Genomic DNA, 26,502 nt, shown 5'->3' with positions numbered 1-26,502 from the left:
CCTCTCTATCCCTCCCCTGCTCACTCACGCTCCCTCTCTCAAAATAAATACACTTCTAAAAAATTTAAAAAAAAAAAAAGAATCAACAAAGTCCTCTATGTGAATGTGACACCTGTTTTTTGTCTGCCAACTATCCTGCAATTGATTTTCCAAGGAGAATCTCCCCATCTGGGCAGGTGGGACGATCCCCAGGCTGACTAACCAGAGCCACCTCCTAGCCACATTAGTTGCTTCTAAGATGGGAAAGGACCCAAGTCAGATCAATGACACAGCTCCAGGACTTCTGTTGGAACTGCAAAGGGAAAAAAAATCTCTCTCTGCTGGGCTTGACACTGGAAGTAGTTATCCTCAACCTGACCCAAGACTTAAACTAACAGAAAGGAAAGCAAATACAAGACAATGAGTCCTGATGATACTGGCTGGTTGTGACCCATGATCTGGCACTCTGAAGCCAGCTTTATTTTCAGACCAAGCCAAGGAATTCCCCTTTCGACAAAAATTTGACTGATACATGTTTTCCAGTACATAATTACTAAGCAAAAATTGACTTAACATTCATAGAAATAACAGCGATATAACACAAACCACATAAAAACTGGAACCAATCATAATCCTGTCAACAATAGACAATTAATAACCTTAAAAATAGCAGTTGTCAAGGGGGGTCTGAGTGGTTCAGTCAGTTAAGCATCTGTCTCTTCATTTCGGCTCAGGTCATAATCTCATGGTTGTGGGATTGAGCCCCACATTGGGCTCTGCATTGCGAAGGGAGTCTGCTTGGGATTCTCTCTCTCCCTCTCTCTGCCCCTCCCCCACACTTGCTCTCCCTCCCTCTTTCAAAGTAAATAAATAAACATTAAAAAAAAAAAAACACAGCAGTTGTCAAACTGTCTGGTTTCAGGTCCCCTTATTTACATTCTTAATTACTAAGAATTCCAAACAGCTTTTGTTAATGTTTCTTTCATGTGCTAAAGCTAAAAAGTGTTTAAACATGCATTTTATTAAATTAGTTTAAAATAATAAGCCCATTATGTGTTAATATGTTGTATGAAAAATAACTATTTTCCAAAACAAAAACATCAGTATTCAGAGTGACATTGTTTTCCATTTTTGCTAATTTCTTTAGTATCTAACTTAAGACAACTAGATTCTCATCTTTGCTTCTGCAGTTTTTTACTTTATTTATTTTTTTAAGATTTTCTTTTTAAGTAATCTCTACATCCAATATAGAGCTCAAACGTACAAGAGTTGCACATTCCACCAACTGAGCCAGGCAGGTGCCCCTGCTTCTGCATTCAATCTGTTGTTTTGGTTAAAGAACATGAAGAAAATGTGCCTCTCACACACACATACTTGGAAAAGGGAGGAGTATTTTAATAGCATGTTAGATCATAATGATTATTCATCTTTTATTCAACACCAAAATGCACCAAATGGCAATCGTTAAAGGTTAGCTGCAATGTGGAATCTGAAACCATATCAACGAACTTCTTGGCTCTGTTTGGTGTATACTGATGATATATTGGTGATATATCTTGTAACATCATGCATTGGTCACTAAAAAGTACTGGTTCGATGAATTACACAGATCTTCCAAATGCTGGCACACTTCCTTACACAATATACATCTTTTAAAAATCACATTGCTTAATATCATCACCAATCTCATCAGAAAAATCTTTAAGTATTACACAGCTGGTGTAATGATCTGCCCATGGTGGCAGACACAAGTTTTCAAATCTAATTTTCACCTGAAAGATCAGGATTTTATCATTGGCAACAGCTAGTTATTCTCCTTGAGTGTCAGGCCCACTTCATTAATTTTCAAGGAAATACCTGACAAATATCCACGTATGAGAAACTATAGTTCATCTCAGTCATTGTTTTAAGTAAAAATAAAAGTGGTATTCCATTCAAAAAAAGTTAATTTACCTTGCAGCTCAACCACACAAGTACTGTTCCTAGAGATGAATCTTGTACTTGGATGTGCAGAAGTATTTTATGCACACTTCCACTGAATCACACAGAGTATTAAAAAGATATGCACTCCAGAGTAGAGATTTCAAAAATAAAACTTATTACTGCTTCACCAAGGCTTTTCTTAAGTGAAACGAGACTTTTTCAAACGCTTAAGATGTGTTTGGCTGTGAAGAACAAGTAAAGATTCATACAGTTTAATGCCACTGCCCTGATTCACGCTAAGGTACAAGCAGTGTGCCACCCACTTCTTCACCATCAGTGCAAATATCAACACAGAAATACAGCAAGTAACATATTTTATTATAAAAATAATTTTGATGGGGCGTCTGGGTGGCTCAGTCAGTTGAGCATCCAACTTCGGCTCAGGTCAGGATCTCATGGTTGAGTTTGAGCCCCACCTCAGGCTTTGTGCTGACAGTGCAGAGCCTCCTTCAGATTCTGTTTCCCTCTCTCTCTGCCCCTCCCCCACTTGTGTTCGTTCTCTCTCTCTCTCTCTCTCTCACTCACTCAAAATTAAATATTAAAAATAATGACTTCATGAGCCCCCTAAAAGAAAAAGGCCACGGGGACCCCAGGATTTTGTGGACTACACTTTGAGAAACACAATTTTTAATTTTTTTTAATGTTTATTTATTTTGAGAGAGACAGAGAGACAGAGAGAGAAAGAGAGAGCAAGTGGGGGAGGACAGAGAGAGAACCCCAAGCAGGCTCCACGCCATCAGCCCAGAGCCCAATGTGGGGCTCGATCTCACAAACCATGAGATCATGACCTGAGCCGAAACCAAGAGTTGGATGCTCAACTGACTTGAGTCACCCAGGTGCCTTGGGAAACACTGTTCTAAAAACTGAATTTTAATAACTGATAACTGAAAAATACAATTCCTAAAACCTTTGACACAAAGGAAACTATCAACTCATGTAGCTTATTCTTTCAAAAGAGGTGTTTCAGAATCCCCTGCAGGTTAGCCCAGTCCTACTAACTATGTACCAGGAGTGGGGCCCTACCTTTAAAAAGCACTCTAAGAGTTTGAGGTGCTGTCAGTTTCAGAAAGCACTGATCTAGCCTATGCTAGTCTACATACTTCACTTTACAAATGAGCAAAAAGACAGTGAAACAAATTGCAGTATCATGGATATATGCAACTGATAAAAAAGACTAACTGCACAGGGCACCAGGGTGGCTCGGTCAGTTAAGTGCCCGACTTTGGCTCAGGTCATGATCTCACGGTTTGTGAGTTGGGAGCCCCACGTCAGGCTCTGTGCTGATAGCTTGGAGCCTGCTTCAGATTCTACGTCTCCCTCTCTCTGTGCCCCTCCCCTGTTCGCGCTCTCTAAAAAATAAACATTTAAAAAACTTTTAAAAAAGACTAACTGCACAAAAGTTACATCATTTTTCTTTAAAACTCGCTGCTTAATTTCAACATGTATACACACGAAATTCTTCCTTTAACTAATTTAGTGGGACATATCTATGACAGACATGTACCTAGTGTGTTTGTGTACAATGATACCTGGTTTATCTTACCACATTAAGTACTACTTCCGGCCATCCTTTCACCAAATTACTGAATTGTTACAATAATTAGCATCTGTTGATATGCTCTAGAATTCACTAATGAATACCACTGATAAATATCCTTCATAAAGTTTTACATTTAGAAATATATTTTGCTCTCTTCGTGCCTATTGTGGCCATGCTTGTGGTCCCAAGAAGCCTCTGAAGCATGTAGCAGCTCCAGAGCACAGGATGCTGGATTAACTGATTGGTATGTTTGCCCCTCATCCATCTAGCAGTCCCCATAAACTGAGAGATCATCTCCTTCTCATTATTTCCCTGAAGATCAGACTAGGTATGCCCTAACAGGACGTGAAGTAAAGAAGATCTGTAGGTAGTGTTTTATTAAGATTGATGGCAAGGTCCACACTGATACAACCTACCCTGCTGGTTTTACGGATGTCATCAGCATTGACAAAACTGGGGACAATTTCCGTCTCATTTATGACACCAAGGGTCACTTTGCTGTTCATCGGATTTCACCTAAGGAGGCCAAGTATAAGTTGTGCAAAATGAGAACGATCTTTATGGGGATAAAAGGAATCCCTCATCTGGTGACCCATGATGCTCTCACCATCTGCTATCCTGATCCCCTCAATCAAGGTGAATGACACCATTCAGAATGTTGGAGACTAGAAAGATTACTGATTTCATCAAGTTTGATACCGGTAATCTGTGTATGGTGACTGAAGGTTGTTCTAACCTGGGAAGAACTGGGTCACGTGAAAGATGCCAATGGCAACAGCTTTGCCACCCAGTTCTCCAACATTTTTGTTAATCACAAAGGCAACAAAACATGGATTTCTCTTCCCCATGGAAAGGGTATCCACCTCACCATTGCTGAAGAAAGAGACAAGAGACTGGGGGCCAAAAGAGCAGTGGGTAAAATGGTCCGTAGGTGATGTGATTGGAAGTCTTTATACTTAAAGATCATATAGCATGAAAAAAAAAAAAAAACCAGAAATACATTTTGACTTGAAAAAGATTGAATTCATCAATATTAAAATATAGAAATCATCCCTTACTACAAAAAAACACAAATATTCAGTAGCAGTCCTTTAAAAAACAAACGAACATAAATGATATGCATTCTAAACATGCAAATTGGGATTTGACAGATTTTAAGTAAATTACTCCAGTGCATCAATGACTGCAAAATAAAGCTGGTACCATATTAAAGCAATAAGGATAAGCATACTAAAATATCCAAAGCCTATAAAATCAAGAGCTATTTTTTTAAATATATAATACAGATTCCCATGCCTCCTCCACTCAATTCCCATTCTGAATCTGTGTGTGTGTTGGGATGGAGCATGGGAAGAGAGAAATAAAGCTCTTCCAGAGATGGAGATGCAACCACTCTTCAACTAGCACTTGGGAACTACTCCAGGGGATGTAAATGAACTGGACATGCCCTCCTTGGATGATCTAAAAAAATGCTAACTAGTGGGGCCTGCTGAACAACTGTCTCCCAGTGTTTAACTCCTGACAGCAAAAAGATGCAGCTTGCCTCTCAGAACCAGTGAAGTGACTAGTTAACTGGTGCCTAGAAAATGTTATGGCTTCCAAGCAGATTAACCTTCCCCCCTTGAAGAACAAATTCCATTGGGAGTTTAGATGGTAATTTTGGCACCTACACAAAATCCTAAATCTCTAAAAGGAGCCCAAGTAAGTATTTTAGAGTACTTGGCCGGCCGGAGGGGAGGGAGGGGTGGGGGGGAGGGAGATCAACTCCCTATTCAGAATAGTGATGCTATACCAACTTCTTATCATGGGAAATACAAGTACCTAAAACTTGCTACCAGGCACTTCAAATGAATTGAAAAACAAAGAAAGAGGAGAAAAAGGGAGAGAGCGACAAATGAAGAGACAAACACTGAAGCAAAACGAATGGGGCAATACCTTCAAGAGACCCATTAAATTAGATGTGAGATGAATACATAGTACACAGACACCTCATTGTATTAAAGAATGTAAAGCCAACACAAGTTGAAACAGTTCAAAAAATAAAGTTAGATGGAGTGTCTGGGTGGCTCAGTGGGTTGAGCATCTGACTTCAGCTCAGGTTGTGATCTCTCACAGTTCATGAGTTCGAGGCCCACATCAGGCTTGCTGCAGTCAGCCTATCAAGCACAGAGCCCACTTCAGACCCTCTGTTCCCCTCTCTCTACCCCTCCCTCACTTGCACTCTGTCTCAAAAAATAAATTAAAAACATTTTTAAAAAATTAAGTTAGAGGACTCTAACAGCTAAACCACCTCCAACTCTGATCTTGCTGCACCCCAGGCCAAATGAATCACAATTTCTGGAGGTAGGATCCAGCCACCAGTATTTTGTAAAGCTCCCCGAAAGATTTCAAAATGCAGCCAAAGTTGACAACCACTGTCCTAAACCTTGGGAGTAAAAAAGCAATAAAAAGATGGATCCCATACAGTTACAAGTTTTCTAAAATGCAATTTTCATTTAACACAGTCTTTGAGCCTAAACGTATTTACAATTATCACCAACTTAAAAAAAAATTGTTTTAATGTTTATTTTTGAGAGAGAGAAAGAGAGACAGAGTGTGAGCAGGGGAGGGGAAGAGAGTGAAGGAGACACAGAATCGGAAGCAGTACCAGGCTCCAAGCTATCAGCACAGGGCCTGACGTGGGGCTCAAACTCACGGACCGTGAGATCATGACCTGAGCCAAAGTCGGGAACTTAACCTACTGAACCACACAGGCACCCCCAATTATCACCAATTTTAAATTAAGATGTTATAATAGACACTTTTTTTTGAGAGAGAGAGAACAGAAGCCTGGGAGAGAGTAGAGGGGAAGAGGGAGAGAGGGGGAGGGAGAGATCTCAAGTAGGCTCCACGCTCAGCATGGAGCCAGAGATGGGGTTTGATCCCACCACCCTGGGACCATGACCTGAGCCAAAATCAAGAGTCGGATGCTCAACTGACTGAGGCACCCAGGTACCCCAACAGATACTCTTTATAATCGGTCTCTTGTAGCTAGCTATCTGACCTGTATCATTTGCAGTAGCAAATAATCAAGACTTAAATTATAAGATTCTGACCACCCATCATCTTAGTTTTACATAAGTACCACCCTAGTTTCTATCCACTTTCATGGTTAAAACAAATTTTCCTGGATGCCAAACATATCACATAATAGTGTCAAGGTGACACAACCTAAAATACCTTGTTCCTGAGAAACTGGAATTCGGCCACATTTTCCATCACCAAAATTACACATTTTAAAAATGAAACAAAAAAATCCAAAAATACTAAATCTGACTCATTATCAAGCATATGTTTTGTTATGTTATGATGCAAACAGTATCATACTGAAAGTTATCCAAATGAATATCTAGACATATTTGTCAACTGTTTCTCTTTTTAAAGCAACTGAATCTTCATCAACTGTTGAGTAAAAAGCCCTAAATTTGATAATTTAAGAAAATTAAATTCTGTGTTATGTTGATCTAAGTCCTTTAACTTTCATTGAGTGTAGAAAATAATGAAATCAATGAAACTTAGTCATTTTAGTTTTACACATGATTAAACATCACCTCAGAGTCATGTTTATTTTTTTAAATGTTTATTCATTTTTGAGAGAGAAAAAGAGCGCGAGCAGGGAAGGGGCAGAAAGAGAGGGAGGCACAGAATCCAAAGCGTTCTCCAGGCTCTGAGCTGACAGCACAGAGCCCGACGCAGGGCTCTAACTCATGAACTGTGAGATCGTGACCCGAGCCGAAGTCAGAAGCTTAACCAACTGAGCTACCTAGGTGCCCCCACAGTCATCTTTAATCACCACTTAAGCAAAACAAAAATTCCTGTCTAACTACACAATCTTCTAGAAAAAAAGGAAATCAAAACATGTACAAGGAGCACTGAAATGCCAACATAAGATGTTTAAAGAACCATTCACCTTTAAAATCACTGAATGAAAAATGAAAAAAAAGTTAGGCATGAGCTAGAGGAGGCCAAAATCGAACTGAAGTAAGTTTAAACATAAAAAAATAATAATATATGTTCTCACCAAAGTAGGTAAAATCTTAGACAAGACTAAATATGCATTTTAAATGCAATGAACGAGGCAGATCCTGTGGGGTTAACTGCCCTAGTAGGGGCCTCAGCAATTCACAGCTCAATTAGAATAGTGGCTAATGATGTTACTATAACACCAGCTCAATCAGAAAAAACAGCTTCCAAGCCAGAGAGGCGGTGTGTGACTGGGCAGCATAAATTAGTTTAATACTTGCTCTTAATTTGGGGGGTTGGAGGGGGGGGATCTAAAGAGGAATGCAGAAAAAATAATTCACATACAAATAAAGAAATAGCTCAACTAAAATGTAGCTTTAAAAAGTGAAGCATAGGTTTTTGAAGTAAGAATTGCTGCTTCATAGTATAAGCAGAATTGTTTCAAACAACAAAGCCATCAGAAAAGGCCAAAGATCCATATAAAATGTATACAAAAATTTCAAATTAACCTTCTCAGCCCAAATTTTCATTAAATCTGAAATTGATTTGCAGTTTTTTTCTAAGCTCAATATTTACAATGAAGGCACTTAGCTATACAGAGAAATTCCTATTAGGTACTCCCACCTCGAAAATCAGAAAATTAAGGTGTAATACCTCTTTAAAGCAACCTCACCCCAAAAACCTGGAAAGCAAAGAAAAAGCCACTTCTATTAATAGACTCACAAAATGTTGTATCAATTTTCTCTAGAAAGGCTTTTAGTTTTAATTCCAACAACTGAAACTTACATAATTCATTAGCACCTTTATATGTAAAGATTCTGCAAATCTTAAATGCTTAGCCTACCTGTATTATTTTGTTCAGTAACAAACCCATTTAAGAAAACAAAATCATAAAAAAATGAACTTAGGAAGCATTAACAGGATATCATATTTTAAAACGTTAATTATATCAATCATTTACAACTTGAAATGTCATGTACTAAGCATATCAGAACTTTCCAAAAAAAAAATAAGAAATAAGTCTTTAGCAGAAAAAGAAGTTACACGTTGGAACTTCCTATGCTATATTTCAACTGAAATACAGTCTCAGTGCAACAAGGCAAAGGCAGTTAATGAAATCCACAATAAAATTTATTCCACTGCAATATTCTAAATCTAATTACTTTATGAAAGTATGTATTTCTTTATTTTCTATAAGACTACATAGTTTCTTACAACAAAAAATACTGAACCCACTTTTTAAAACCCACATTATTAAACTGCTATTGATGCTAAAAAGATGTAATTCTGGCAAAAGTCAAAGGTTGTTAACAAAATTAGCCAAGATTACATGCCTTTAGAAAATCAACTCAGACTAATTAAAATGATTCCACATCATCTTATATTTGTAATTCCGGAAAAACGAGCAGTTTCACCTTAAACTAGAGTGCAAAAACGAAAGGCATGAGGAAACCAAATTCAAAACAAATTAATTAAAAATATATTCATTAAAATTTTTACCAGTATTTTCGGGGGGGGGGAGGGATAGCTATCAATCATCAACAGAGTTTTAAAAACCTCTCCGCACCCTCAAAGAAATCTTTCAAGTTAACCAAACACACCCATTTCTTTGAAAATCTTGCCGGAGAGATTATAACAGCAGTTTGGGGCTGTGATGGAGCCACCGCCCTACATCGTATACCAATTTCACGCTCAGTACACGTAATCCTAGCAATAAAATAAACTACGTCCTTTATTTTTTGTTAGAGGAGTGGAAGGTGGGGGTGGTCAGTTAGGTGCCGAGAATGTTTCCCGCATACCGCCATCACCCACAATACTCAAAAAGTAAGTAAACAAATCAAAGCCAGAAACATAAACTGGAATGACACAACCAGGAAGGGAAAGTGAAGGACAAAGAGAAAACAGAAATTTGCTTAAGAAAAGAAATGAAGACAAGCCATTTACAACTTTCATTTATACCTGAGGCGACACACTCGGGCCAACCCAGCGCACTCGGCTGGGGCGGACAGCGAAACTACTCAAGAACAACAAAGAGGAGCGGCGGCCGCAGCAGGAGTCCCGGTCCGAGTTTAACTTGATTCTGCCACAGACCGCAAGGGGAGTTCGGGGCCGCAGGACCCAGCCCGTAGCCCGAGTGACGCGAGGCCCCGCGGCCCCTGCGCAGGGGCCGCCGGCCCGGCCCGTCAGGGGGCCGCGCTCGCTCTCCCGGCGCACCCGCCGGCCTCCTGCTTGCTCCCGGCCGCTGCCGGGAGCCCGCCCCGGGGCGGGGAAGCCGCGGGCGGGGTGCGCGGGCCCGGCCGGGGGAAGGGGAGGGGACATGGCGCGTTACCTGGGCTCGGGCGATGGCGAGGAGTGTCCACTCTCCCGCCGGGACTCGTCCGCGGGAGCGCCGAGCCCGTCGCTCCCCTGGCGGCCCGGAGCGCTCCTCGGCCCCGGCCCCGCCGCGTCCGAGCCAGGCCGCCCCTCCTCGGCGCCGCGCCGCTGCCCGCGCGGGCCGCCTAGAGCTCCCGGGCCGCCCCGCGACCGGGGGCCTCTCTCGCGGGGCGCCCGGCTCCCCTCACCCGCTCCCGCCCCCTGGGCGGCCGTGGAGTCGCGGGGAGGGCGGGAAGGGCCTCCCGAGGAGAGCGGGCGGGCGCGAACGCGGGCTCCGCCACCCGAGCCGCTCCGTTACCGCAGCGGCGACGACGACCAGGGCCGTGTTGTTGCTGCCAACTTGTCGAAAGGACACTGAGCATGCGCGCACGGAGACCACATCCGGGTAATTTCAGGGTTTGGCCCTTTTTCCCCCTGCAGCTTTCCTTTCTCCCTGCTGCCCCCGCCTCCCGCCCGGAGTGACGGGAGGGTCGCTCTGCGCAGGCGCTCACGAGGCGGCACCAGTCGGCAAGCTGCCCGGAGTGCCGGTCTGGGCTCCGGGCCTGGCGGAGGGCGCTGCCCTAGAGAGGCTGCTTGCAGTGTGTTCATCAGGGAAATTGGCATCCCTTTACAGAAAAGTACGCAAGCAGCGCTGGAGAGCTCGGAGTAGAGTGGGCGTCCAGTAAGTGTTTGTAAACAGCGATGAGCCGGGCCTTGTTTTTTGAGGACCTGCGGCCACAAAAATTAGGCTTGGACAGCCAGCTCCGGGGAGAAGATGGTTGTAGCGGTTTACGTTGGGAAGAAACAGGCGATGACCGCACCTTCCTTCCCTTTCCACCAGCCCTGGATTACTAGATCCAAAGGTGTTTAAACTTGACAAATCCCTTTTTGGGCTGAAGAGATGCACAGGAGAGTCAAGGAATCACACATTTGAGAGTCTGGTCGGGTGTTATGAAAAGTGAGTGGAAGAATCTAGGTGAAACCTCAAAGTTGGAAGGGACCTTCCAGGACCTACAACACACCTGTTAACTAGGTTACCTGTTGGGTAGAGAAAGGCATAAACTCTGCTTTTGAATTAATACTTATTTGAAAGCTTTCCAAGATACATGCATTTATTTTATATTTTAAAAGTTTCGGAAAACACATACTAATTATATATTTTTTAATTTTTATTTTACTTTTTTACCACCTAGGAAATACCTCCATTGGGGGTCCCACTAATTATTGAGAAGTTCTAAAGTCATTTCTTAAGTCTCGTTGCCCTCCTACCTTTCACACAGTGTCCTACCTCCTATCCCCATGCTGTCCTACCCGCCATCATGTCCTGGGCTCTTACCTCTTCTACCAGAAAGCCTCTACAACTGTCATGTTCACTGGTGTTCCCTACTCCTAGGGTGCAGGAAGATTTTCCAAGACTAGTTTTAAGGGAATTCATTTACACATCTTCCACTGCTATATGTACTATTTACTAAAAATTGCTCAGCTTGAGAAATCACCTGAGGACAGAGTGTCCCTTTCAAAACCGTCCTTCTCCCACCTGACAGAAAAAAAGTAAAACTCTCACCCGTTACTTAAGGTGCATCAACTCAAGATGAAAAACCTCCAGGGCAATTCAAAGGGACAATTCAGAAATGGGTGTCTGTGATGTGGAAGTGAATGGCCCAAATGAATGGGTTATAAATTCTTTTGCAAGTCAAGTGGTTTCCAATTCTTGCTGCCAACAAAATTGAAGGAAGCTCTAACTCGGTGATTTGGTAAAGGATCAATATGTGGTTCCTAGGCGCTATACCTCAGAAGGAGTTAAAAAGTAACATTGGTATAACTAAACCTCTTCCTTTGCCATTTGTATTTGTTATTTATCACTGTATGATAATATAACCACAAATGTAGCAGTTTAAAACAACACACATTTATTAGTTCACAGTTTCCACAGGTCAAGAGTTTAGGCATGGCTTAGCTGGGTCCTCTGTAAGATCCCAAATGAAGGTTGGATGGGAAAGGATGCACTTCCAAACTGTCACTGGCAGCATTCAATTCCCTGAAGGCTGCACAGGACTGAAGGCCTTAGTCCCTTGCTCACTGTCAGCTGGAGGTCCCTTCAGTTTTTTTGTCAATATAGCAGCTTGCTTCTTCAAAGACAGCAAGGGGGAGATTCTCAGTGTAAGACACTGGTAACAGACGTATGTAACAATCACGTATGCATAATTACATATATCCTGTCACCTTTGCCATACTCTATTTTTTTAATGCTTATTTATTTTTGAGAGAGAGAGACAGTGAGAGCAGGCAAGGGGCAGAGAGAGAGGGAGACACAGAATCTGAAGCAGGCTCCAGGCTCTGAGCTGTCAGCACAGAGCCCAACACGGGGCTTGAACTCAAGAATATAGAGATCATGACCTGAGCTGAACTCAGAGGCTTAACCGACTGAGCCACCCAGGTGCCTCTGCCATACTCTATTGACCAGAAGCAACTCACAAGCCCTGCCCTTACTCAAAAGAAGGAGACCACATAGGAAGGCAGGGATCATGTGGGGCCATATTAGAATCCACTACACCATCTATTTCTTTATGCAAATAATAATCCCATAACCCCAACCTCCTCAGAATTTGTCTTCAAGTTCTCTTCACTTTCTTGCTTAAGGGAAACCTGACTTTCCCCTGGGACAGTGCTTTCCCTTCCCCCTTTGAAAGTAGTGGTAACTGTGTTTTCAATCCTAAGTCTCTTAGACTGTGCCTGGAAGCCGGGTAGGTGTCCTCCCTGCTCCTCAACAGACCATCCCCCTCTCTTCCTACTAACCTGCAGCTTTAAATCTTCCTATCCAGTACCCCTCATCGTTGCTCTCATTCCCCTTCATTTTGTCACCATTTGCTCTGTCAGTCACTCCAATACCACTTCTGTCTTTTTTTTTTTAATTTTTTTTAACATTTATTTATTTTTCAGACAGAAAGAGACAGAGCATGAACGGGGGAGGGTCAGAGAGAGGGAGACACAGAATCTGAAACAGGCTCCAGGCTCTGAGCTGTCAGCACAGAGCCCGACGCAGGGCTCGAACTCACGGACCGTGAGATCATGACCTGAGGTGAAGTCGGACGCTTAACCGACTGAGCCACCCAGGCTCCCCTCTTCTGTCTTAATCCTAGGTGCTTATGATGTACATGTGGATGATCTTCCCAATATTCTGACCTCTCAGTTCTTTGACTTCTCTTCCAAGGATCCTGTCCTACCCTAAGTCTGCCACTCACTCCCATGGGCATAATCATAGGAGCATTATCAAACTTTGCAACTCATCATAATCACAATTTCAAATATACTCTGAACACGATCTCATTTACAAATCTCCTTGCAGCAATTGTCGAAAGTACAGATCTGCTCTCTCCCATCCTTACCCAGGTTAAATATCTGGCCAATCATTACAATCACTCCCTTGCACACATTCTCCACCCCGGCACACTCTCATCCCCCTTTGTTGTGCTTGCTAGGCAAAACCGCAATCCTGATCAAGCCAGCTCCCACCTACCCCACACCAGCATTCACGCATCTGAATGTGGCTAGAGAAAAACACAATGACACTGCTTAGTTTCATTTTAATCTCATCACTCAACCTCCAGTGCGCCCTCCGTGCTGCCCCAGACTCCCACTTCACTCCTCCATTCTTCTGGATGTCCTAGCTGCCTGTCCTCTAACCTACACCTCCTTCCCTTTCATCCTTATTCTCAGTAACCTTGCTTCCTGTTTCGTTGAGAAAATTGAAGCAATGAGATGAAAATCTCCACACAATCCCACGATCCCATCTACCCATACCCTCATACCAACATCTATAACCTCTTCTCCATCTTCCCTCCATTACGTAGTTGAATTTTCCATGCTCCTAGCTAGAGCCAGTCCCTCTGCTAAGGCAACAAATACCAATCTTGGCTTGACTAATCAAGATCATCACCGTGACTCCGGCAATTATCCGCCCCCTTCTAATTATCAATGTTTCCCTCTATACCGGGTCATTCCCATCCAGCTGACAAGCAGCTGTTACTTCTCCAATCATACGAAGCCTCTTTGACCCACTTCCACTGTCCGCTACTGCCTCGTGTCTGTACTTCAATTCCAACAAAATTTCAAGAGTTTTCCATGCTTTCTGTTTCTAGTTCTCCTGCCACCCTGTAGCGGCAGAATTCATGCCATATGATACAATTTATATAAAGTTAAAAAACATGCCAAATATAATGCCTGTGATAACACTACATGCATATGTAATAGAATCACACCAGTGCATATAAGGTTACATATGTGGCATATTTGAAGTATCCAAGTGAGCAGGTCTCCCACTTAAACCAGTTCCATTCATGCTTTCATCCTTACTACTCTATCAAAACTATTCTAGTCAAGGTCAACAATCAACTTCATATTGCCTAAGTCCATTGATCTATTCACAATTTTCATTTTAATTGACCTGTCTGTAACAGCTAACATAGCTAATCACTTGATTCACCTTTTTTTTTAACCACATCCGCCAATTTTCCTCCTTCATCACTGATCCCTCTTTCCCTGTCTTATTTCTTCTTTGTTGATTCTCTTTTCCCAGACAACCTTGCAATGACGTAGGGCTCATTCCTTGGCTTACTTCTCCTTTCCATCTATACTTATTTCATTGGTGATCTCATTAAATCTCCTAACTTTCAGCAACATCAGAGATACATGATATCATCATATATGATGACATTTCCAAATTTATAGATTCAGCCCAGACTTCTCATCTAAACTCCAGATTCTGATATCCAGCAATCTACTGTACATCTCAAACTTATGCCACAAACTGAAAAATATTCTCTCTTAAACCTGTTCGACCCACCAGCTTTCCTCTCTCATTGACGACAAGTCCATCCTTCAAATTGCTCAGATCAAAAGCCCTGGAAGCATGCTGCCTTCCCTCTTTCTTTTATGTCCGGTGTCTAGTCCAGATTCAGAGCATCCCTTACCATCTCTACTGCTTCCTCCCTGGTCTGAGCCACCACCATCTCATGTTTGGATTAGTCTTCTAAAAGCTCTCCCTGCTTTCCATCTTGCCCCTTAGAGTCTGTTCTCAACGTAATAACCAGAGTGATCCTCCGAAAACATAATGATGTCACGCCTCTGCTTAAATCTCCACGATGGCTCCTCATTTCACTCAGAGTAAAAGACTGTCCTTACCGTAGTCTACAGGGTTCCACAAGATTTGCACCGCCATCCTACCCCAATCATTATTTTTCTAATCTCATCTCTTGTTGTTCCCTTGGATGAATCTGCTGTAGCCTTACTAACTTTCTTTATCGACCCTAGAAGATATGAGCCATATTCTCAAATTAGGGCATTTGTGTTGGCTCTTCCCTCTGCCTGGGACACATCTCCCCCAGATATCTGCAGTGCTAACTCCCTAACCCTCTTGAGTCATACGTCATCTTCTCAATGAGGCCCACCCTAACCTTTTTAAAACCATAACTCATTTTGAACCCTGCCCTACACCCCAGATTCCCCTTACCCTGATCTATCTTTCCTCATAGCTCTTCTCATTTACTGTGTTATTTACTTATATTTATGCTTATTGCTTCTTGTCTCCTACCCCCCACCAGAATGTAAGCTCCACGAGGGCAGGGATTTATACATGGTGTTTACTAATATATCCCAAGTGACTAGAGTTGCTATTGACACATAGGAGGTTCTTGATAAATTCGTTTGGGTAAATGAATATGGTGTTTCATGCTTCTAACCATGTCTTATTCCAGCAAAAATATTCTACATTTTAATTTCAGTAGTTCATCAAAATTTATAACATTTTATGTTGTTTATACCAATTAGGTATTCAAACTTGTATTAATAATACAAGCAAGATGAATGTTTTAAACTTAGAGACTCAAAGATTTTTTTTTTAATTTTTAGGGAAATATGATAGGCTGATCAATAAAAGACTTTCCAGACTAAAATCTTATATTAAAATGTTCAGGAGCAAGTAGAATGGAAGTACAAGATAAGGAGAAAAAGAGTGATACAGAATTTCTTTTTAAGAAAAGCTTGTTCATGTATTTTTTTAAATAGATCATAGATGCATTATGATATTTAGATTCCCTTGGATACACTTACAGAATGATGTAACAATCTTATTTTAAAATGCCAATACTTATAATATGCCAGAAATAACAAACTTTGCCATTATTTAAACTTAAGATGAAACGTTTTAGATATGACCTTTAAAGGTACAAGAAGAAACATCGTTTCTCAAACTTCTTTTAGGAGGCATGCAAGCAAGAAATTTTGAAGACCACAGTACCAAGGCACTCCAGGGGACCTAAGCCACCACCTTTCCGGAGACTTCTTCAGGTCAAACATCTCACTCAGTTCTTCCATCCATCTCTGCCCTGGGCTCTCGTTCCCTTTTGTTTTCTCTGAGGCTCACCTCCTGTGAAACAGAGCTTCCCCAGGGTAAGGAGAACATAGAGCTTTTACCTTTTCATCCCAGAGTTGACGACCTAGCCGTCCCACTTCCAGCACCCCCCACTGAGGAAGAAATAGAATAATTTGTCACGTGGGAGTGCCTGGGTGTCTCAGTCATTTAAGCATCCGGCTCTTGATCTCCACTTAGGTCATGATTTCAGAGTTCGTGGGTTCAAGCCCCCCATAGGGCTCTGTGCTAATAGTGTGGAGCCTGCTTGGGATTCTCTCTCCCTCTTTCTCTCTCTGCCCCTCCCCTGATCACACTCTCTCTTTCAAAATAAATAAATAAAACTTAAAAAAAAAAAACTATTCACTGTCAGCATGGAGCCCAATGTGGGCCTTGAATCCACAAACTGTGAGATTATGACTGAGCTGAGATCAAGAGTTGGATGCTTCTGGGTGGCTCAGTCAGTGAAGCATCTGACTTTGGCTCAGGTCATAATCTTGCAGTTCATGAGTTCAAGCCCCATGTCGGGCTTGTGCTGACAGTTCAGAGCCTGGAACCTGCTTCAGATTCTGTGTCTTCCCCTCTCTCTGCCCCTCTCCCGCTCATGCTCTGTCTCTCTGTCTCTCAAAAAAATAAATAAACATTAAAAAAAAAAAAGATGCTTAATGGAAATGTGGAAATGATGTAGCGATTGACAGCTCAAGGCATGAGTTAGGCATCATGACATTTTAGAGTTAACCCAATTTTTTTTCAGCCTGTTTTGGTTCTGTTTATTTGTTTTCATTAGCTAGGCAAGTGATAAATTATAATTGTTTTATGCCAGGTCTAGTGAATAGTAATAAAGGGTACTGATAAAATGAAAGGAGCTCATACATTAAAAAAGACATAGAACCAATGGGTTATTTTAGGAGCATAATGGGAGTTAACCCAATGTTTTAAAAAATAATCTAAGTTTCCCTTGAAAATCATTTAACATTGATTAACCTAAACACTGTAAAGCACTATTTCCCTCATCCCTAAAAGCACTACAGTAAACTGTCATCTCCTTTGGCTTAAAGTGTAGAACATTATGTTTGAGAGTGACTGGTGTACATTTGACTATCAAGTGATTTGTTCTTTCAGCTCTATAGGAGGCCAAAGACTTGATGAAGAAAAGCGAAGATGGGTAGAGCCAATGCTCCATTTTATTTATTTATTTTAATCTACTAAATTAGAGGCAGCTGTGGACAGAATCCGAAGTGGGGGAAAGGGGTTGGGCAGGCAGGAAGGAATTACGTGGGAGGGGAAGGGAAATCACAGCCCACCTTTGTCTGGCTGCAGTCCTCTAAGTACTAACAGAGACCAAGAGGCAGCTGAAAGCAAGGGACGGGAGCAGTACACACCCCTCTGTCAGCCCTAACCATTCACACAATGCACATTTTTATTCAATACGGACCAGGTACCAAGTACTAACGGATTCAGAGAGAAATCTATAGCACATGCCCTTGAGTAGCTCCGAGTCTAGTGGGGGAAGAGTGAAGTGTTAATAGATAATTCTGATGAGGTGGACACAGAATGCTGTGAAAAAACAAAGAAGGAGCAACCTAATCTTGCCAGAGTTCAGAAGCCTTCACAAGAAAGTGACATTTGAGCTGGAATTTGAGGGAAAGTAGGAGTTTGCCAGTAGAATAGGATTGAGTGAAGACTTTCAGGGCAGAGAAAACAGGCTACAGATATGAAAGTGATTGGTGTGTTTGTGGAATTCAATATATAGCCGTAGATCTACTTGTCATATACAAACAAAGCAAAACCCAATACACCACGTTCAAGAGGGTACATATTACAGCGTTGTTGGCCTTAACAGACTGTTGGAAATAACTCAAATGTTTACCAAAAGGAGACTGGATAAACTATGCCACATCCATACAATGGAAGACTAGAGAGCTGTAATTTAAGTGGAAGTTTTCACTGTACCCATATGGAAAGATCTCAAAGGTTTACTGCCAAATGACAATGCAAAGTCCAAAACAATGTGTATATTATGCTATCTTTTCTATCATAAAGGAGGAAAAATAGTATACATTTATAACAATAATGGTTGTATGGAGTAGAGTGAGAATTGGACAGGTGAGGAATGGATGGGAGAAAATTTTTCACTGTATAATTTCTTTTATTCTTCAACCATGTAGATGCATTACCTATTCAAAAAATTAAACTGAAACTAGATTCACACTTGAAATTCAGAGTGACTGGAATGTGTATGCCCTTCCTTTCCTTTAAGACTCTGTCGATAATCAGGGTGCCTGGCTGGCTCAGTTGGAAGAGTATGGGACTCCTGATCTTGATCTTGGGGTCATGAGTTTGAGCCCCGTGATAGGTACTAAATACATATATATATGTATATATATATGTATATGTATATATATACATATATATATGTATATATATATATATACATATATATATGTATATATACACACACACACACACACACACATATATACATATATTAAAAAAAAAAAAAAAAGACTTGATGATCCTCTAGGATCCCTGATGTTTGTCAGGATTGGGTGCCCTTTCTTTCTGCTCCCAGACCAGACTGTGAGTTCCTTTGTCCCTGAGGACAGAGGTTCTCTTGAGGGCCTTCTGCATAACAAGTGTGGAAGTGTCAGAGAATGTTTGTTGAATGAATGCACAGAGGTGAGAGATGAGACTGGGAAGATAGATTTGGAGCCAGACTATGAAGGAAGACATGCTCATGAGTTGAACTCCACTGGGGGACAGATATGTTTGTGTTTTATAGTTTTACTGAGGTACAACTTACATTTACAAACTTTTTAAGGGAGTTGGATGAATTTGGGTAAATGTATACATTGTGCAACCATTACTACAATCAAGTTTAGAACATTGCCATCACTCCAGAATGTTCCCTTCTGCCCCTTTGCAGTCAATCCCCACCCCCATATTCCTGGCCCCAGGCAACCATTGCCGCTGCCTGCTTCCTGTTTTTCAGGTTTTGGTTTTTCGAAAATTCCATATAAATGGAATCTTACAACATGTAATTTTTGCATCTGGATTGTTTTTACTCAGCATGATGTTTTTGAGATCTAAAATGTTATTGCATGTATCAGTAGTTAGCTCCTTTTTATTGTTCAGTAGTATTCCATTGTGTGTATTTGCAAATCCATAGAAACAGAAAGTAGATTGGCAGATTAGCGGTTGTCACAGGACAGGAGAGGAGGGGAATTGAAAGACACGGGTTTGTTTTTGAGGTAATGGAAATGTTCTGGAATTAGTGCTGATGGTTGTGCTACATTGTGAATATATTAAAAGACTGAATTGTACACTTTAAAATAGTTAAAACACATGCACCTGAAACTAATGTAGCATTGTGTGTCAACTATACTTCAATAAAAACAAACAAATAAATAAAATCGTTCAAATTCATAGAAACAAAGAGTCGAATGGTGGTTGCCAAGGGTTGGGGGAGAAATGAGAAAATGTTGGTCAAAGGATACTAATTTCCAATTATAAGATGAATAAGTTCTAGGGATCTAACATATAGCATAGACTTTAGTTAACAATACTGTATCATATATACTTGAAAGTTGCTAAGATCTTAAATGTTCTCGCCACCAAAAAAAAGGTATAATTATGTGAGGTGAGTAATGTATTAAACTAACTTTATAAGGGTAATCATTTCACAATATATACATGTATAAAATCATTGCATCGTATGCCTTAAACCTATACAATGCTTTATGTCAGTTATCTCTCAATAAAGCTGGGAGAAATAAAATTATTATTATTTTTTTTTAATATATGAAATTTACTGTCAAATTGGTTTCCATACAACACCCAGTGCTCATCCCAAAAGGTGCCCTCCTCAATACCCATCACCCACCCTCCCCTCCCTCCTACCCCCCATCAACCCTCAGTTTGTTCTCAGTTTTTAACAGTCTCTTATGCTTTGGCTCTCTCCCACTCTAACCTCTTTTTTTTTTTTTTTTTCCCTTCCCCTCCCCCATGGGTTTCTGTTACGTTTCTCAGGATCCACATAAGAGTGAAACCATATGGTATCTGTCTTTCTCTGTATGGCTTATTTCACTTAGCATCACACTCTCCAGTTCCATCCACGTTGCTACAAAAGGCCATATTTCATTTTTTCTCATTGCCACGTAGTATTCCATTGTGTATATAAACCACAGTTTCTTTATCCATTCATCAGTTGATGGACATTTAGGCTCTTTCCATAATTTGGCTATTGTTGAGAGTGCTGCTATAAACATTGGGGTACAAGTGCCCCTATGCATCAGTACTCCTGTATCCCTTGGATAAATTCCTAGCAGTGCTATTGCTGGGTCATAGGGTAGGTCTATTTTTAATTTTCTGAGGAACCTCCACACTGCTTTCCAGAGCGGCTGCACCAATTTGCATTCCCACCAACAGTGCAAGAGGGTTCCCGTTTCTCCACATCCTCTCCAGCATCTATAGTCTCCTGATTTGTTCATTTTGGCCACTCGGACTGGCGTGAGGTGATATCTGAGTGTGGTTTTGATTTGTATTTCCCTGATAAGGAGCGACGTTGAACATCTTTTCATGTGCCTGTTGGCCATCCAGATGTCTTCTTTAGAGAAGTGTCTTCTTTAGAGAAGTACAAAGACACTCTTTGTACTACTCTTGTAAGTTTTCTGTAAGACTGGGTTTTTAAAACAATTTTTAATTGTTTTAATTGTTTTAATTTTCATGTTTTCTGCCCATTTCTTCACTGGGTTATTTGTTTTTCGGGTGTGGAGTTTGATGAGCTCTTTATAGATTTTGGATACTAGCCCTTTGTCCGATATGTCATTTGCAAATATCTTTTCCCATTCCGTTGGTTGCCTTTTAGTTTTGTTGGTTGAGAAATAAAATTATTAAAATGGTAAGCTTTATGTTATGTACATTTTATCTTAAAAAGTTACATTCTAGGTGGCATTCACTTTCGAATGCCCCCTCTCTGTAAAGAGAGCTTTCCTACTATTCTTCCTTTCTGATCTTATACTCTAATAAACTTGCCTGCTGCTCAAAAAAAAAAAAAAAAAAAAAAAAAAAAAAAGTTACATTTGAGGTAAGCATCACTAACAAGGTTACTAAGCAAATAGCCCTTGGAGGCAGCCTCACTTGGTTCAGGTTCTCATTTCACTTCTTACTAGCTATGAGACAGGGGACAAAGCATTCTAAGTCTCAGTTTCTTCATCTGTGAAACAGGGATAAAAATAAAGCCTGTTGTGCCAGTGAGCTGTAGAGAGGACTCAGTGAGATAATGCCTGTAAAGCACGTAACATGGTCCTGACAAGCACCTAATCAGTATTAGCTAACTTTTTAATCCCACTACACCTGCATATGTCAAGTCTATAACATGTCTTAATTTATTCAATTCAACACAAAGCAGGGATTATTCTCAATCTATAGGTGGTGAAACTGAAGTATCAAGAGATTAAAAATAACTTGTCCCCATATTAGGGAAGATTCTATAAAATAATTGGTCTGTATTTTTCAAACATGTCAATGTCATGAAAAACGGACTGGAGAACTGTTCTGGACTGAAGGAGGCGCAATAGACATGACAATCAAATGCTGTGCGTGCTCCTGAACTGGGGATGGAAGAAGGGGGACATTATTGGGACAACTGACAAAATTGGAATATGGACAGCAGATCAGATAATAGTAGTGAATCCATGTTAGGATTCCTGATTTGGGCAACGATAGTGTGCAAAGCCAGGACCTAGGGTGTGGCGAGCAAAGCTCCTGGGAAGCCCTCTCAGGGCCATGACTCAGGCATTGCTTGCTTCCCCCCTGCATCTGGCCCTGGTGTTATGGTGGCATAAGAGATGTCCTTGGTTTTATTTTATTTTATTTTATCTTATTTTATTTTATTTATTTAATTTTTTTTTTTTTTTTTTTTTTTTTTTTGAGAGAGAGAGAGCATGAGTGGGAGAGGGGCAGAGACAGAGGGGGACAGAGGATCCAAAGCTGGCTCTGCAGTGTCAGGACAGAGCCTGATGCGAGGCTCAAATTCAAAAACCACGAGATCACAATCTGAGCCAAAGTTGGATGCTCAACTGACTTGAGCTCAACTGAACCACCTAGGCGCCCCAAGAATGTCCTTGTTTTTAGTAAGTACACACTGAAGTATTAAGAAGAAAGGCATGTATGTATGTAACTAGCCTTCCAGGAGTTCCAAAATAATATATAAGCATAGAAAGAAAATATTAAAGCGTATGTGGCAAAATGTTAATAATTTGTGAATCTGGGTAAAGGATATGCAGAAGTTTTTTGTACTACTCTTGTAAGTTTTCTGTAAGACTGGGTTTTTAAAACAATTTTTAAGTTACCTGCCCATGTAATGAAGTCCCTTTAACAGCAGAGCTGGAACCTGAGCCCTCTCCAGCCTCCAGCCCTCCACACTGAGTGCAGTGTGGAGCAGTCCTGCAACCCAAATCTGAAGCCAGGACCCAGAAGGGCCTCCTGACCAGATGCCTCAGGAAGTGGCCCAGGTGCCTTTGAACAGTGTTTCTTCCACTTTAACATGATCTTGTTAAAATACAGGTTTGGGGTGCCCGGGTGGCTCAGTCAGTTGAGCGTCCAGCTTCAGCTCTGGTCATGATCTCGGGTTCGTGGGTTCAAGCCCCGCATCAGGCTCCTTGCTGACAGCTCAGAGCCTGGAGCCTGCTTTGGATTCTGTGTCTCCCTCTCTCTCTGCCTCTCCCCGGCCTTGCACTCTTTCTTTGTCTCTAAAAAAATGAAACATTAAAAACAAATTTTAACAAAAAATGCAGGTTTTGATTTGGTGACTCCAAGGTGGGGCCACATTCCTAACAGGCTCCCAGGTGAAGTGATGCAGCTGGTCGCTGGACCAGAGCTCTGAACGCAAGACCCTAGACTCCAGAGCCTAGATCTCTAGAGCCTAAACTGCAAAATTTCTTGAGGTGGGAAATAGAAAGGAAAACTAGCTGATTTAGGAGACAGTCCACAGTTGCGATGCTACCTACTTCAAATGCTTGTCAATGATTAGCTTAGCTTTCTTTTTTTAAACATCCTTTCATTCAGGAAACATGCAGAGTGAGCCTACTGGGTGCCATGCTTTATTTCGGGTGAGGAATTGGATGGTGATGAACATTAACTGAAACGTGTAAAATTTATCCAGCCTCTCCCTTCCCCTAGGAGACTCCAGATCTGCCTTAAAACTAGACAGTTTTTGGTTCAAACAAGTGAATGTAGCATCTAACCGTCTCAGTCAGTGTCACAGGCACAACAGGGAACATTGCAGGGAGGGAGGTGCTGGAAATAACAATTTCATCAAAGGCAAAAACAAAACATTTTTTTTTAAAGGTAGAGTTGGTATCATTTTAGTGATAAAAGGATCTTATAATGAATATTTGTGCAAAGGGTTTTGAGCTTTCAGCTCCGAGGGGGGAAAACATCTAACCTTAACATCACCAAAATCTTTCCTTAGTTGTAAAGAATTTTTCTTGGGAGACAACCTTGAGGCGGGTAATTAACTTTACCTGGGAAGAAAATTGCAGTTACTATTTTATTTTAAAGGGTTCAAGGATAAACAAGTGCCACCTTTTCAGAGGTGGAAACGCAGGATTTGAAGGAGAAGGATGCTGTGAGCGCTTGAACAGCCCTTACCTCGCTTCTCCTTGGGAACTGGCTGTGTGAAGGATGTGCGAAGCTGGTTCCAGGACTCAGCCTCCAAGAAAAGGTGTCCCCTCCTTGCTGTCCCCTCCTCCAAGAAAAGGTGCCCGGCAGAAGCTCCCACAACACCTGCCACTCAGATTTGTCTTTCTCTTGCGCCCATTGGCTGCGGCCACCTCTCCCCTCTGCTGTTTTCTCTTCCCCTTTCCTTTGCCTGGTGGACTTTCACTTCCCGGGCCCTTCTGACAAGCTGCACCCAGCTGCTGCGGATGAACTGTCCCCACGCTTCCTGCCCTCCGCCCCGTGCAGCCCACGCAAGGTCAGCCCCGTGCTGGAGCACTGCTGCCCATGGAGCTGCCTTCTGGGCCTGGCTACCCGGGCCTCCACACGCGCATCTTTCACCAGCAAGGAAGTGAGAAGTCAACACCCTCCCAGCCACACGCCCCGGGAGGCCACCAGCAGCGGCAGCTGTTTGCCTCCCGCCCGTTTTTCCGGGAAGCTGGTTCCCGGGTTGGCCCCCACCTGGTTCAGCGCTGACACCCATCCTCACTGAGAAAGGTGCCCTGGTTCCGCAGCACGTCTCCAGCCTGGACGCCCTGCCCGCCTTCCCCAGCATACACACACACCACTGGCGTGGCCGGGCCGGGAGCCGCAGTTGGTCTGAACTTGCCTGAGGCTCCACGGGTTAGTTAGAATACCAGGCTGACTCTGGTCTTAGCCACAGTCCACAAAGGCTCCTTGGCAGGGGTTCTTTCTGCAGGCTTTGACCCAAAGGCCCAGGAATGCAGGCTTATGCCATCCTCCCTTACAGCTGCCCTCCATTCCCACTGCTCCCCCAGGAACAAGTCCCAACAGATTCTTCAGCCAAGGGAAAGGCCATGTGAACAATCCCAGGCCCAGGCCCAGCGTTTGCCTGCTGTCCTTCCCTCCCTGCCTCCCTCACCATGCCAAATCCCATCAGGAGGCCCAACTCTCCCCTACCAACGACTCCAGCCCAGCTGATCTCACAAGTCACTCCACTGACCCTTGATTTCCTAATGTCCTGTTTACTTTCGACTTTATTAGCAGACAGTAGCATAGAAGTGGAGATTACAGATGGGCTTTGGAGTCAAATGGACATGTATTCAAATCCTGCTTCCATTGCTGTGTGTTCCTGGGCAAGTTACTGAACCTTTCTCAGCTTTAATTACTTCCTCTCTTAAAGTAGGTATCATCACACTTGTTAAAAAAATGTTCTCCTCCGAAGATTAAAGGCAAATTCTCTCATCCAACAAAAATATACCGAGTGTCTGGTGTTTGGCAGGCACTACTGTGGATGACAATACCGTGGTGTACAAGGCAAGCTCCTTGTCCTCAAAGAACTTACATTCTGGTGGATGACTGACGATACACCAATAAACCTGTAGCCAAACAAACAATACTAGTGATAATTACCATTAAAAAAAACACAACATACCAGAGAGAGTGATTAGATTTGGAGAGGGTGGGGAGTAGTATTTTAGATAGGATGATTAGGGAAGGATGTCTGAAGAGGGGACATTTGATCAGGGCCCTGAATGATACAAAGAAGTGAGCTATGCAAAAATCTGGGGAGTGCAGGTGTAAAGATTCTGAAGCAGAAACGAGGTCGATGTGTTCATGGAACAACAGTAACATCAGCGCAGCTAGGGCAGGGCAAGAGAGAGGAGCAAGGTAGGGGATAAGATCAGATAGGTCATATGTGGGGAGAAGCGTCAGCATGTGGTCAGTGCTCCATACATTCCAACTATTCTTAAAGGGGTCTTGTTTTCCTAACGAGGCTATATACTCTTTGAATGCACTCATTCATTGGACAAACACTGAGTACCTACCAGGTGTCAGTCACTGTGCTACGAGATAGGAATATAAAAACGAACATCACAAAAACGAACATCACAGATGTGGGAAAGGAAAATGAGAAAGTGAGCAGGGTGCTTTGCAGGGTCAGAGACAGCTGAGCCTAGCCTACTGCAACCTTAGGGACTGAGCTTGGCTCAAGGGCGTCCTGATGCTTGCCATGCTGTTGTACAACATGCCCGAGAAAGTGCCCAGTGAAATCATTATCTGAATATTAAGGGAAGGAAAAAGAGATACAGGTAAATATAAACCAAAACAGTTCCAGGGTAGTAACTTTCTTATCATCTAAAAGAGACTGTAAGGTGGAAAACATCATGAGGGACAAAGAAGATTGTATATGCAGTGTAGGTCAACTGAATGACTCAATTAGTGAGCTCGATCTAATAGAGAACTTTGTACTCAACAAATAAAGAATATACATTTTTCAAGAATGTATGGAAGACTCCAAAGATCAGTCATGTACTAGTCATGCACTTCAATAAATTCCAAAAAAATCCACATCATTCAGGCCATGTTCTCTATCATAATATAATAAATTTGGAAATCATTAACAAAAGAATACCTTCAAATTCCTAGAAGTCTGGAAATGAAAAATTCTATTAAATAATAGAATAAAGAAATTATCATACAGGAAATTACAAAATATAATAAAAGCACCATGTGTCAAACTGTACATAGCTGGTAGATAAAAAGGATTTGTAGAGTT

General features: G+C 41.9%; 2 protein-coding genes and 1 pseudogene across 8 annotated transcripts in view; 2 read left to right on the top strand and 1 right to left on the bottom strand.

Annotated features, from left to right (window-relative positions):
* The window catches only part of SMAD4 (SMAD family member 4), a 59,931-nt gene extending 50,017 nt beyond the window's left edge, over positions 1-9,914 (bottom strand). For 4 of the 5 annotated variants that reach the window (XR_006210209.1, XM_042963090.1, XM_042963088.1 and 1 more), the window contains exon 1: positions 9,834-9,914. The gene's annotated coding sequence lies outside the window, so the exon portion shown is untranslated. Of the gene's footprint in view, positions 1-9,463; positions 9,664-9,833 lie in introns of those variants that run through there. The other variant, XM_007080507.3, reaches the window with a different exon arrangement.
* Positions 2,135-4,476, top strand: LOC102965785 (annotated as a pseudogene).
* On the top strand, positions 9,847-25,162 carry LOC122232801 (translation initiation factor IF-2-like). Of its 3 annotated transcripts, XR_006210210.1 has the most exons (3): positions 9,847-10,262; positions 16,115-16,303; positions 23,826-25,162. XR_006210210.1 is itself a non-coding variant. In XM_042963092.1 (2 exons), the coding sequence occupies exons 1-2, from the start codon at positions 9,847-9,849 to the stop codon at positions 16,137-16,139; spliced, it is 441 nt and encodes a 146-aa protein (XP_042819026.1). In that variant the 3' UTR covers positions 16,140-16,378. The 3 variants fall into 3 exon arrangements, 1 of the variants encoding a protein (XP_042819026.1); XM_042963092.1 differs by lacking the exon at positions 23,826-25,162 and having other exon boundaries at positions 16,115-16,378; XR_006210212.1 differs by lacking the exons at positions 9,847-10,262; positions 23,826-25,162 and adding an exon at positions 10,413-10,538 and having other exon boundaries at positions 16,115-16,378.
* The last annotated feature ends 1,340 nt before the right edge of the window (positions 25,163-26,502 follow it).

This window comes from Panthera tigris, chromosome D3, assembly GCF_018350195.1.
Source record: "Panthera tigris isolate Pti1 chromosome D3, P.tigris_Pti1_mat1.1, whole genome shotgun sequence".
NCBI classification, from domain to species: Eukaryota; Metazoa; Chordata; class Mammalia; order Carnivora; family Felidae; genus Panthera; species Panthera tigris.
Note: the sequence above shows the minus strand (reverse complement) of the source record. Positions and strands in the feature narration are given on the sequence as shown.

Coding starts and splice junctions, on each gene's coding strand:
- LOC122232801 (XM_042963092.1), top strand. CDS start 9,847: ATGGCGAGGAGTGTCCACTCTCCCGCCGGGACTCGTCCGCGGGAGCGC. Junction 10,263..16,114: donor CGCACGGAGACCACATCCGG/GTAATTTCAGGG, acceptor AACTTCTTTTAG/GAGGCATGCAAGCAAGAAAT.